General features: G+C 39.2%; 3 protein-coding genes across 3 annotated transcripts; all 3 read left to right on the top strand.

Moving 5' to 3' along the window:
• Positions 1–1,846: 1,846 nt before the first annotated feature.
• On the top strand, positions 1,847–3,577 carry LOC122039048 (glycerophosphodiester phosphodiesterase GDPD5-like). Its single transcript, XM_042599062.1, has 8 exons — positions 1,847–1,859; positions 2,002–2,177; positions 2,264–2,447; positions 2,526–2,600; positions 2,668–2,777; positions 2,862–3,080; positions 3,163–3,318; positions 3,404–3,577. Exons 1-8 carry the CDS (start codon positions 1,847–1,849, stop codon positions 3,575–3,577), a joined length of 1,107 nt encoding a protein of 368 aa, XP_042454996.1.
• A 224-nt stretch (positions 3,578–3,801) lies between these two features.
• On the top strand, positions 3,802–4,618 carry LOC122015146 (15.4 kDa class V heat shock protein-like). Its single transcript, XM_042571888.1, has 2 exons — positions 3,802–4,079; positions 4,149–4,618. Exons 1-2 carry the CDS (start codon positions 3,920–3,922, stop codon positions 4,424–4,426), a joined length of 438 nt encoding a protein of 145 aa, XP_042427822.1. The 5' UTR covers positions 3,802–3,919; the 3' UTR covers positions 4,427–4,618.
• Positions 4,619–4,886: 268 nt separating this feature from the next.
• On the top strand, positions 4,887–10,529 carry LOC122015130 (arp2/3 complex-activating protein rickA-like). Its single transcript, XM_042571859.1, has 5 exons — positions 4,887–5,047; positions 5,142–5,756; positions 8,407–8,523; positions 8,613–9,175; positions 10,029–10,529. Exons 2-5 carry the CDS (start codon positions 5,142–5,144, stop codon positions 10,291–10,293), a joined length of 1,560 nt encoding a protein of 519 aa, XP_042427793.1. The 5' UTR covers positions 4,887–5,047; the 3' UTR covers positions 10,294–10,529.
• The last annotated feature ends 1,837 nt before the right edge of the window (positions 10,530–12,366 follow it).

Here is a 12,366-nt window from a genome sequence, read left to right as displayed (position 1 = left end):
GTGAGTGAAGCTAGGCAGATGGAAATCCTGGTGAGTGAAGCCAGGTGAAAGTCCTAGTGAGTGAAGCTAGACAGATGGAAAACCCTAGTGAGTGAAGCTAGGTGAAAGCCCTGGTGAGTGAAGCCAGGCAAGGGAAAATCCAGATGGAACAAGGATGATCGGACATCTGGTGCTGGGAAGTCCAAGTAGGTCAAAGGATTGACTGGATACTTGGCATGAAAGAAAAGTCCAAGTAGGTCAAAGGGATTGACCGGATACTTTGCACAGAGAAAAGTCCAAGTGGGTCAAAGGGATTGACCGGACACTTGGTAAGGGAGTCCTAGCAGGTCAAGGGAGTGACTAGATGCTAGGCATGACACACCAACAGGTCAAGGTTGACCGAATGTTGGTTAGGGATGTTTGGGACTTGGTTTTGGACAAAATCAAGTCGGATCGATCCGTGGATCGATCCAGCTCTGGATCGATCGACTGTCCATGCTGGACGATCATCGGATCGATCTAGAGGTCCCAATCGATCCATGGATCGATTGGGACGCGGCTGATAAGCGCCGGATCGATCCGTGGATCGATCCAGCGCGCTTCAGAGCATGAGGCGCCGGATCGATCCGTGGATCGATCCAAAGCCTCCCGATCGATTGGGAACATTCGAATCGATCGGGATCCGACCGCTGGCGCTGGTTATAGCCGCAGCGTTCGATGGCTGCGAAAGAACTTCACCGATTCACTCTGAGCTCTCGCCTACTCCTCCACAGCGCTCTCAAATCGGTCCAGTTCTTGAAGGATCTTGGAAGCTTTCAAGTCAAGAGGCGGATCAAAGGCAAGAAGAGAAGCTAGGTTAGGGTTTTCAGACTCATTGTAAGCTTTGCGCTTGTATTTTGTTTCCTTCTCCTTCTTCTTGTCTCGAGAGTCTTGTAGGGCTTCTCCGCCCTCGGTAGTTACCGAAAAGGAGTGTTTTCATAGTGGAGGGTGCGTGCGTGGTGTGGATCCTTGGACTAGTCACCTCTTGTGAGGTGGATACCAAGTAAACCAACCGTGTTAGCGTTGTTGCATTTGTTTCTGTATTTTCCGCTGCATATTCTTGAAGAAACAAGCAACGCCAAGCAACGCCGAGCACCGAGAGAACGCGACGAGCTATTCACCCCCCTCTAGCTACTTTTGGTCCTAACAGTAATAATTATTTTTTTAATAAATAATTAAATTAGGATGACTTTAAAAATTATTTCGTTGACTTCAAACTTCCAAATTACTCTTATAAATATTATTATTTATTATTCAAATCATTCAAGTCGTTAGCAAAAAAAATTGCTATCCTTTTAAGTTAGTCAGAGGTCAACGCTAGCGAAAAAAAAGATAGTCAAAGAATTCCCAAATATAAATTAAACAATTAAATCACTATAATATTATTATTAAAAGTTTTTTAAAAAAAAACAAACTTACAAAATTCTTTTGAAAAAATACCAAAGGATGTCCATTAAAATTACTTATTTGGTAGGAAATTGTCCATGCACCGAAAAATTAATTACATCAATCTTCTCAATACCTAAAAATTTAAATAAGACTGAATAAACAAATAACAATATCCTTCCTTCCTCAGTTCCATTTGATTAATCTAAGTATAAATTGTTCCAGCGCTATTAATTAATCTTTTTTCAACCGTAAGTATAAAATTTGTCATTTAAGATGATGATTCAATCTGACCTTAAAATAATCCAATAATCTCCTATTATCCTCCGAATATTCTATATATGGTCAGTTGTTAAAATCCATGGAGCATCTCTAATCTTCATTCTTCAGCGTAGTCCAGTTTGTAGTTTGCAAACGATCGATCGACACAGGAAAACAGACCATGAATCCCTTTTGTGAGATCTCTTCTTCTTCATTTTATCTTTTGAAATGGATGTGTTTTAATAAAGCTTATGAATTTGCATGATGTTGATTAACATTCTTAATTAAAGAGATTTATTGCATCAATTCTCTTCGATAATTGACCATATTTTGTAGGGGCTACTTGTTTGATTCTATCGTCCTTGCTCGAGGGGACTCGTGGGAGGGTGCTCTACCCACTGCCAAGCAAAGAACACAAACACAAACAGCCATTGCAAACATCGAGGCCTTATAATATTGCCCATCGAGGTTCGAATGGAGAGATTCCCGAAGAAACAACGGATGCTTATAAAGTAATATTCATTGATCAAACAAGCTAAGATACAATACTGCAATTAGTTAACTGTTGTTTAATTTCATGCTTTACCTTTGCTCGCAGAGAGCTATTGAAGAAGGTGCTGACTTCATAGAAACTGATATCCTCGCAACTAAAGATGGCGAATTGATATGCTTTCATGATGTAACACTCGACGATACTACCGATATTGCCAATCACACTGAGTTTTCTGATCGCAAGAGAACCTACCAAGTTCAAGGATTCAATGTGACTGGATTTTTTGTAGGCAAGTATTTATCCTGCATTTCTTCCATGAAAAACCATTACTAGCTCTAAATTCCAGTGTTTGTTGCTTCATTTCCAGTGGATTTCACACTCGATGAACTTAAATCCCTCAGGGTAAGGCAGAGGTACCCATTCCGAGATCAACAATACAATGGTACACTAATTCCGAGCTCCATTAATTTGCTTTCCACTTGCCTTTGACATTGCAATGTTTTAACTAGGCAAGTTCTCAATCATCACATTTGAGGAGTACATCGCCATTGCACTCGATGCCAACAGAGTTGTTGGGATTTACCCAGAGATCAAAAATCCAGTCTTTATAAATCAGCATGTGAGTGAGTGATGATATTTGTCTCTGTTGAATTCAGGATCCTCAAACTACAGTTACTTGTCTCATCGACTTGCCTTTTCGCAGGTCAAATGGCCCAACGGGGAGAGGTTCGAGGACAAGTTCATCGAGTTGCTTCAGAAGTATGGATATGGAGGTGCATACATGTCTGCTAAATGGCTGAAAAAACCAGTCTTCATACAGTCTTTTGCTCCCACTTCTCTAATATACATTTCAAACAAGATGGATTCTCCCAAAATTTTGCTGATTGATGATTTCAGCATGGCAACACAAGACACAAATCAGGTTTAATAATTTCTGCGGTATTGCAATCGTATTTTTCTCATATTTTTGATACGAGCTGCTAATGTTTCTACCTCTGTTGCAGTCATACTGGGAAATTACTTCAGATAGCTACTTTGAATATATTAGAGAATACGTAGTTGGCATTGGGCCCTGGAAAGACACAATTGTTCCTCCACTAAACAACTATTTAACTGCACCCTCTGATCTCGTCTATAGAGCTCACGCACATAATCTTCAGGTAATCATGGTTTCTACATTTTTGCTGTCGAAAAAGTTTTGAATATAATAAGAATGACAAACCTTTTGCTGTGCGATGCTTGTAGGTGCATCCATATACATACAGAAATGAGAACTCTTTCCTGCACTTTGATTTCCGTCAAGATCCCTATGAGGAGTACGAGTACTGGATCAAGACAATTGGGGTAGACGGCTTGTTCACCGACTTCACGGGGAGTCTCCATCGATATCAGAAGTGTGCATCAGGCATCCTCAGATGAAGCTAGTGCATAACACTACTTTGTGGTTTTCGATCGAATTTAAACAATAAAAATATATAGTGCGTTGGTTTAATATCGATTCAAGTCATCCGCACCGTTGCTGCAGGGAAAATATCTCCCTGCTGCCCCATTCATAAATTATTCAGTTAGATTCCATTTTTGCGGCTAAGATTCGATACGCAACATTTGGATTGCTCATGACGGTGCTATTAAATTCAACTAAATATTTGGTAAAGCTACACAAAAAAAAAGGAACCTCGCAACCACCCAAATTAATCAATTCAAAGAGGCTGCTCTGTTCTTCTTCCGTTCCAATCATTCACTTTCCAGCAATCGTGGTTCATGGAAGCTTACTACTACTATCCGCTCCGGTCATCTCGATGGCCCTTCTTCCCTGCTTCTTATTCCCTCTTCTCGCAACGCTCCGCCGCCGTCCTCCGACAAAACTATATCCGATGGGATGAGACGCAGGACTCACACCTCTTCACTGCACAACTCGCTGGTCCTAATTCAGCTCTTCTTCTTATTTCTCTCAATAACGATGAAAGAGTTGAGTTTTTTCAGTTTGCAGGGTTGAGAAAGGAGGATATCAGAGTGGAGGTGGAGGACTCCAAGTACATGATCATCAGGACCGAGCGGGCGGTCATCGACGACGACGGCGACGAACATAGACCAGAGTTCATAAGGAAGTTTCGGTTGCCGGAAACGGTCGACGTCGAGGGCATCGTAGCGAAGTACGAGGACGGAGTGCTGACGGTGACCGTGCCGAGGTCGATGAGTCTGGGGCGGATAAGGATCAGGCCGGATGATGCCGCGGATGGGCGCAACGCCGTAGCTCGTGCCGCTTAAGGAAGAAGCATTCATTTGGGTGTTTGAATCAATTGTTGTAAGATAAACTCTGTTAAGATTTGATATTTGTGATTCTTCGTTCTAAGATGAACTCAGTCTACTGTAAAAATCCATGCTTGAATTCCACTAGATGTATAAAGATATCTGTTGCAGATGTTAAAGCTAGTGAAGTTGCAGACAAATTCATTTGAAGTAGATTTACTTCATTCACAGTTTGCAATAAGACATCATTCAATCTTGCATTTTAATTTAACAAATCATGTGAAATTTTGCCTTGTTATGTAAAACAGCATTAGTGAATACCAAGCCATCATTTTCCAGATGATTTATCAGCTTTAATTTATGTTGTAAAAGAAAAATGATTTACCTTTCATTTCTTTTCGCTGTTTTAACCCTTTTGAAAAGGACAAGAAAAAAAAAATCTATAGTCAAGAATGGCCATCGTCTGCACGCGTGGCATTCATCTGCTCTACGACACAGCGGACCCTGTTGATCTCAGCCGTTGCGCAGCGTGCGATATCGGTTATATAATCTGTCGCTGCAGTGAGTCCAGTTAGGGTTTTGTCTCACCATTTCCTCTTCAATCCTGTCTTTCAACACCGGCCGCCGGGGCTTCAAGAGGTTCGAGTTGCATTCTCTCTCCAGTAGACCGTTCCGTCCCCTCTTCAGTCGATTGTAGTTTCTATTCCATTCTGCTGATTTTGCTTTGTATCAGATGGTGAAGCCGAAAAAATTCAAGATGAAGAAGAAGAAGAAGCAGAAGCAGAAACAGCAGGGAGCGAATTCCCTGGATCATTCAAATAAGAAGGTAAAAGAGAATGAGGAGCAGTCGGAGGAGAGCGAGCCCAAAGCCCAGCCTGCTGACGAAGCAACGACCTCTGCAGCCAACACGAGCAGTGCGGCTGACAGTGGGAAGGAAAAAGCGACTCCATCCCTGACCCCGTTAAAGAAGATCAAGAAGGATAGAAAGAATGAGCTACAAACTAAGGAGAGTAAGCCGACAACCCTGCATGTGGGCGTAGCAGCGGCTTCTGCTGCCAACAGCCGCAAGGCGGCGGGCAGTGGGAAGGGAAAGGAGCCTGCCACGACATCAGAGAAGAGCGCTGGATTCATCTTCATGTGCAGCGGGAAGACGAAGCCCGAGTGCTTCCGTCTCCACGTATTTGGGCTTCCCAGAGGAAGGAAAGATACCGTCGAGAAGATCAAGCCAGGCGCCAAGTTATTCCTATATGATTTTGATCTGAAGCTTCTATATGGGGTTTACAAGGCTTCCTGCCAGGGTGGGATGGATCTGTCACGGAATGCCTTCAGAGGTGCCTTCCCCGCTCAGGTAACTGATGTTGCTATGAGATTTTTGATCTGTTTACTTCCAAATTATTTTTTCGATTCTCTAGCTTCTTAAAATATATTTTCTGAAGGTGTGCATTTATGTCTCTACAGCTCTAATCTGCAGATAACTATGGCTGTAGACTTATTCGCTGAAAAATGAGCACGTTTGCTTCTTATACATTTTTAATCATTCACATTATATTTGTTGATGTATAATGGTGCAAAAAAAAAAGATAGATTGCAAAATTAGGAGCTTGAAACAATGGATTAGTGTCTGATATACTAAAATCCCAAACTTCTGCTATGATGTCATTTAGCATATTAGATTCATCATATGACAATGATACTTCTGTTTGTTTTCTTCTGTATGTTGGCGGTGCAAAAGATGAAAAAAAAAATTGCATCCTGTGTGAGCAATATTGTTAGTCATTCATATGACCAGTACATGTTAGTTCAGAATGTATTCAATATAATCATGGTTCTAAGAGGTGTTCTCCGGCGATAGACAATCAACCCACTGCATAAAGCATGTGTGCTAGAAAATATCACTATTATATATTGATGAAAAAACTAAAAGACTTACATACATAGATAGATATCCAACAAAGAATATTATCCAGTTAAGTAATCTGCTACCGGCATATACCACCTATTATACATGTATATGCTTAATTCCTTAATAAGAGCGACCATTTCGATTGAGGCAAGACCCAAAAAAGTTACTTGGGGAGGTGAAGATTTGTCAGCCTTTATCCAGTTGTTCCTTCTCCTACCTCCTATCACATCTCTTTGCAAACTGCATAGTCCATGATGAACATGACAATTTGAAACTAATGGAAAGCAGCGTATGACATCTGAAAATGATTCTGAAATCTCTTCCTGAGCTGGAGTTTTGGTCCTTAGCTGGAACACAAATACTGAGTATGTTAGATGCCGGTGCCAGTGCTGGTGAATGTGCGGAATCGTGGGAAAAGAAGTGGTAAGAGTGGAGGAGAAGGGGAAAGATCCGTAAGGTTTGCTGGAGAAGGTAAACACTTGCAATTCTATGGAGGGAGTGCTTGCGTTGTCTTAGATTTGATGCTGAAAACTCGCCTTGTTGTTTGATGTCATCTCACAATTGATTTGATGACAGTAGACTCACGTTGTGTTTAATTTTACTATGGGGAATGAAAACAATTTGATTCCATAGAGGAAAGGCTTCCTTTGTTTGATTTGACAATGGAAAGCTTGTCTCGTGTTTGTTTTGATGTAGAAGGAAAATGAGATTTTGTGGAGACAAGGCTCACCTCATGATTTGATGCTGGAAAAGGAAAATAGGTGTGCCTAGGGGGAAAGTCTGGCCTCAGTCATACTGTTACATCAAGCTATTTTATGTGTGGCAGAACGAGAAGTTTTGCCCATGTCAACTAGCATGGAATGCCCATGAGATTTTGGTCAATACTGTAAAGGTACATGAGTGTCAACTAATTATGAGATTAGGATTAGTAGCAAAAAGGTGAAATTGTCACCTCGGCGGCCCTGCCAGATGGTCCCAACTGTCTAGAAGGGAGGCAAATCATGGGGGCTTTCTACCAACAACAGCAGCGTATGCAAGGAGGGATTGAGGCAATCAACGAGATATTCTGCACTTGTTGGAATCCTAGGCCTATTGGCACCAACACCCTTGCATGAACCAACTACGCCAACCCGTGGGGGCAATTATGAGATTAGGATGAGATGATGGGAGGTGAACTAACACTGGCATTAGCAAGAATGACATCGAGATTGATTGCCTGCCTTAGTCCATTGGACTTACAATTTGGATTACAATCTCACATCAACTTGGTCTGATTCCCATCCATGTGCTGATTTTGACACATCGCCATCTGGTTAACTTGTGAATGATTTGTGTTCTGTCACCATCATTTTGTGATTTTGAATCCAGGCAAGGATGAATATTTTCAGTGGAAAGAGAGATGAGAGCAAAGACTTGTGAAATGAAGAAATAGGTGAGAGTTAATAACTGCCCAGATCCATAAAAGGCTAAAAAGGGCCAAATTTTAAAATTTCTATTTGTTGTCTGTAAACAATCTTGAATGCTTCTTTTGCTTCTGCATTACCCTATATTGGACAGAATTAATAAGTAACCTTAAGGAAAATGAATGATTTGTCTATTCAGCTGACTTGTTCCTGAGATGCAATCACTTTAGCAGTCAGTAAAAGTATTCACTATCAAGATACACTAACTTTTTAATTTTATTCGTAGTTGAATTGATTATTCCTTCAGTCATAGTGCAGTTCTTAGTTGTGTTCGGATCCATATTGATAGTTATTGTAGTTTTTCACTTGCATTGTTGCCTACATTGTTTGTTCACATTTGCCTGTTAGATAGTCCAAATCCGTATTGCTAAAAAATGATTAGCAACCTATGTATCCTGAACATTGTGAAGGATGTGGAAATCACATATCCAGGTCTGACCTCGTAGTCAAGAAGCCATGTTCATGTGATATAGCTAAGCATCACAATGTTATCAGCTAAGCTTTATGATCTCTTTTGGAACTACTCAGTTTGAAACTTCATCTATCTAATCAGTATATTCTTATTGCTCCCTTGCTTATTCTTTGGCATATACATACATACCTATTGCTTCCTTTCTTATTCTTTGACATAGGTGAAATTCAAGGTTCATATGGATTGCCCGCCACTTCCAGAGACTACATTTAAACATGCTATTCAAGAAAACTATAACTCAAAGGGCAAATTTACTGCTGAGCTTAACTCAAAACAGGTACATCAAGCTCTTGGCTGTGGCATACTAATGTCACTAATAGTGCCTATACTTTCTGTTCATCTCATATTATGTCACTCATAATGCAGGTTCGCAAATTAATGTCATTGTTTCGCCCTTTAAATGAGTCAAGGCCATGGATACCTCAACCTATTAACTATGTTGAGGATCGTCGTTATCCACCGCATTTGCCTCTTGATGATCCATATAGTTCAGCTCATGTGTCACATATCACACCGCCTCCACCTGAGGATCAATATAGGTTGGGTTATCGTCCACTTGTAACAACACATTTGCCGCCTGAAGAACCATATAGGTCAAGCCATTTGCCACGTGGCCCACCTCATTTGCCACCTGAAGAACCATATAGGATGAGCCATCTGCCACATGGCCCACCTCATTTGCCACCTAAAGAATCATATAGGTTGAATCATCTACCACATGGCTCACCTCATTTGCCACCTATTGATTCATTTAGGTCCAACCATCTATCAGATGTTACACTTATGGAGTCAAGATATATTCATCAACCGCATTCTAATGATCCCCTTGCTAACTCGTTACAACCCCCTTCTATTGTACCCGCGGTTGATCCGTTTCAAGTGGAGACTTCTCGAGCTTACTATTTTGAAAATCCTGCTCAAGGTGAACGGTATGCAATTACTAACTCCTTCCTATCACTTCTTTAATATGCTGTCCATTTCAAGATCAATATGTTTATGTATATCTAGTTTTTTTTCATTAGATGCTTTGACTAACTGCTCATTTTGTTATTGATTATATATATATATATATATTCAGTTTTTTGGTTTTATTTGGTTTAGAACATTTGCTGACTCTCTTTCCATATCTATCTAAACTCAATTAACTTAGCATAACATTATATGCAAATCAACTTCTTTAATATGACTTTTGTTTATTCTTTAGTATTATTGGTAAATTCATTCAGTATTTATGAAGAGAAGAGAGCTCAAAGCTACAATTAATGTATAGTTACAATTTTAGGAGTTTGTTACTCTCCTAGAAATATTTCAGTTGCGAATTTATTCCTATACCTAATGTCAAATTCTTTTACCTAAGTGAACAACAATATGAGCATCTTATATTATTTTGCATGAAACACAATGTGATGAATTGTTTTTGTATTTCCTCTTTACCTTTGTCATACTGGACCACTCAGGGTGGCAAAGTACTTCTTTTTTTTTTCCTGTGATAGTCATTCGCCAAATACCTTTTAAGAATCATATGCATATATGTTATCATAGGTCTAGGCTAATTAGTGGTGGTTGACCAAAACAGGCTGGCCTATTTTGTTACTATATCAATGCATATTCTTCATATTGCAGAACTAGAAAGTACCAAAATGTCCATTTTGGTCTATACTATTGCACAACTCCTTTGAGTATAATCGCATTGTAGACTTGTAGTAAATCATTAACCTAAGCATTCACTAAGTTGTTCTATGTGGACGTGTTGGGGCTCATCAATATCAATTTCTTTGTCAGACTTGTTTATAGGTTAGTTCCGGAGACGATTCCAAGGGCAGATATACATACATTGCCACAAAGCAACTACCACACTATACCTATTCGAGATGGAGATGCTACCATTTCACATGCTGAACAGAGGATCTATGAGCAAGCAATTGGCCACCAAGCAGCAACAGTATACCAAGATCCTAATGTGCAAAGTAGGATTGCCATGCCAAATATGCCTCCTGCTTCGCGCTATTCTTTTGCTGGGGCCACGACAAGATATCGCTACCCGTGACATTGTTACTTTGGATGCTCTTCCCGGGTGAATTGCAATACTTGTAGGCTGATATTGTGGGAAGTGGGAAAACATTGTTTGGAATATTTGGCAATTAGCTTGGAGGAATCTGCTCCGAACCGTTGTAAAACTTTGCAGCCCTCAGCTAATTGCAACTTACTTTGACAGTTTGGAGTATGTTTCAGACGTGCCATTTAATCTCGATATGTGAAATATGATCGTGATTTATTTATCAACCCCGAAACTAAGAAGTGCTAACGTTTTGTTACCGAGAGACTCGATTTATCTAAGAGAGCTGCTCCCCCTCCCCGTCTGACATACACCACCTCCTCTCTCTCTCTCCCTCTCTCCTGCCAAAAGACGCAGATAGCCTCTTCTTTGTTATTTTTTTTATTTCATTTAAATCTCATTTAATTTTAATTTTTTAATTAATTTTATTTAAAAATAACTCTCATATAATTATATTTTAAATTTTATTTAGTTTTATTTTTTAATTAATTTAATTTATTATTTTTTAATTAATTTAATTTATTATTTTTTATCAATATTTTATTTTTCAATTTTATATAAATTTTATTTAGTTTTATTTTTAAATTAATTTAATTTATTATTTTTTTCATAATACTTATATTTTTTTCAATTGATTTTTTTTAATTTTATTAATCAATTTCTTTATCAATTTTTTATCAATTTTATTTTTTTTCAATAATTTTTTTATATGTTTATAATCTTTTATTTATTTTTATTTTATATTTAAAATTAAAAAAAATACTACCAATTAATAATGAACACATTCATAACTTAGAAACAAATATATTTTTTTTTCAAATGAAGAGTACATGTAATAATACAAAAAAAAACATAAAAACATATAAAAATAGAAATCTTAATCAATATTGCCTCCAAATTCTGCTCCCGATGCGTTTGATGGTGGTGCACCTATTACTTCGTACCACAAATGAGCGCATGTCCTGTAACGAGTGACTCATCCTTTAACTTCATACGATGAATGTTGCCACCACCAAGTTGGAATGGGTGGTACAGGATAATGAGGATATAAGAAAACTTGTACGAAGTGATTGCTAACATGAGCAATAGTTATTTCTCGACGCTCTTGGTTTGGAACTGGAGGAGTTCTTAATAGCAAGTGAGTAAAACAACTCCCAATATTCTCACCAAATGTATGAAGTACAAGATTGTACTTTGATGCGATGACAATTCCCAAAGGCATAGCGTCTATCCAATATATTTCTGGTGCCCGCTGCTCGAAATAATTCAATGAGAATAATAGATTGGTTACCAAATTTGGATCTGGATAAAGTTGATCATATAGATCCTTATTTTGTTGAATCTCTTCTATAAGCTCAAATCGTACTTGAACCCAACATTCTTCATCATACCCAATTAGTACAGCTATTGCCCTGAATCCACAATGACCATCAGATTGAACATCAACAGTGTGAGAAATCTAACGCTGCAGAGGCACAGGTAATTTCTCAATATAAGTATCACAGATGGGTGGAACTGGAGAGTGATCATGGGTCGTTTGAGTATTGCGAACCTTCGACCCTCTTCCACGTCTTCCTCTCCCTTGAGATGTTGCAATCGGTTGAGAGACCCTAGATCCTGAAGTGGATGCTTCTCCGAAAGAAGATATGCGGCGTCCACTTTGCTCATCTCTACCCGTAGGTCGACCTCTATGTTTTGTGTTGTATGAAGGAGCTCGCAATGTACTTTGAGATTGATCAATCATATCAAAAACCTTGTTTATCATATGCTCTCACATATATGGATCCATCCCATCTAATATCTCAACAACGTGGGATGTCCTGTTAGGTTCTGCTCCCTCGTCATTAAACTGATGTACGTGCATCGACAATCTCCTCCAATGAGCGTTGATACTCTGAAGCGGAATTGGAATGGAAAAGTAATGGTAATGTGCAAGATTATGCTCGTATGACAATCCGTATACAATTTTGATAGAACAGTTGCATCTGCCGGATAGCTAGTGAGATGCTTCCTCAATACATTTTAGCTGACCAGAAATCAACTCCATTGCATCTAATGAAATCC

Source organism: Zingiber officinale, chromosome 1A, assembly GCF_018446385.1.
Source record: "Zingiber officinale cultivar Zhangliang chromosome 1A, Zo_v1.1, whole genome shotgun sequence".
Lineage (NCBI taxonomy): Eukaryota > Viridiplantae > Streptophyta > Magnoliopsida > Zingiberales > Zingiberaceae > Zingiber > Zingiber officinale.
This window is presented reverse-complemented; position numbering and strand designations above follow the sequence as displayed.

What these genes read in the sequence shown, in the direction of transcription:
- LOC122015146 (XM_042571888.1), top strand. Translation starts at nt 3,920, where the DNA reads ATGGAAGCTTACTACTACTATCCGCTCCGGTCATCTCGATGGCCCTTC. An exon ending in CTTCACTGCACAACTCGCTG is followed by an intron (nt 4,080 to 4,148) that starts GTCCTAATTCAG and finishes TTCAGTTTGCAG; the next exon opens with GGTTGAGAAAGGAGGATATC.
- LOC122039048 (XM_042599062.1), top strand. An exon ending in AAACAACGGATGCTTATAAA is followed by an intron (nt 2,178 to 2,263) that starts GTAATATTCATT and finishes CTTTGCTCGCAG; the next exon opens with AGAGCTATTGAAGAAGGTGC. An exon ending in CAGTCTTTATAAATCAGCAT is followed by an intron (nt 2,778 to 2,861) that starts GTGAGTGAGTGA and finishes GCCTTTTCGCAG; the next exon opens with GTCAAATGGCCCAACGGGGA.
- LOC122015130 (XM_042571859.1), top strand. Translation starts at nt 5,142, where the DNA reads ATGGTGAAGCCGAAAAAATTCAAGATGAAGAAGAAGAAGAAGCAGAAG. An exon ending in CTGAGCTTAACTCAAAACAG is followed by an intron (nt 8,524 to 8,612) that starts GTACATCAAGCT and finishes CTCATAATGCAG; the next exon opens with GTTCGCAAATTAATGTCATT. An exon ending in AATCCTGCTCAAGGTGAACG is followed by an intron (nt 9,176 to 10,028) that starts GTATGCAATTAC and finishes TTTCTTTGTCAG; the next exon opens with ACTTGTTTATAGGTTAGTTC.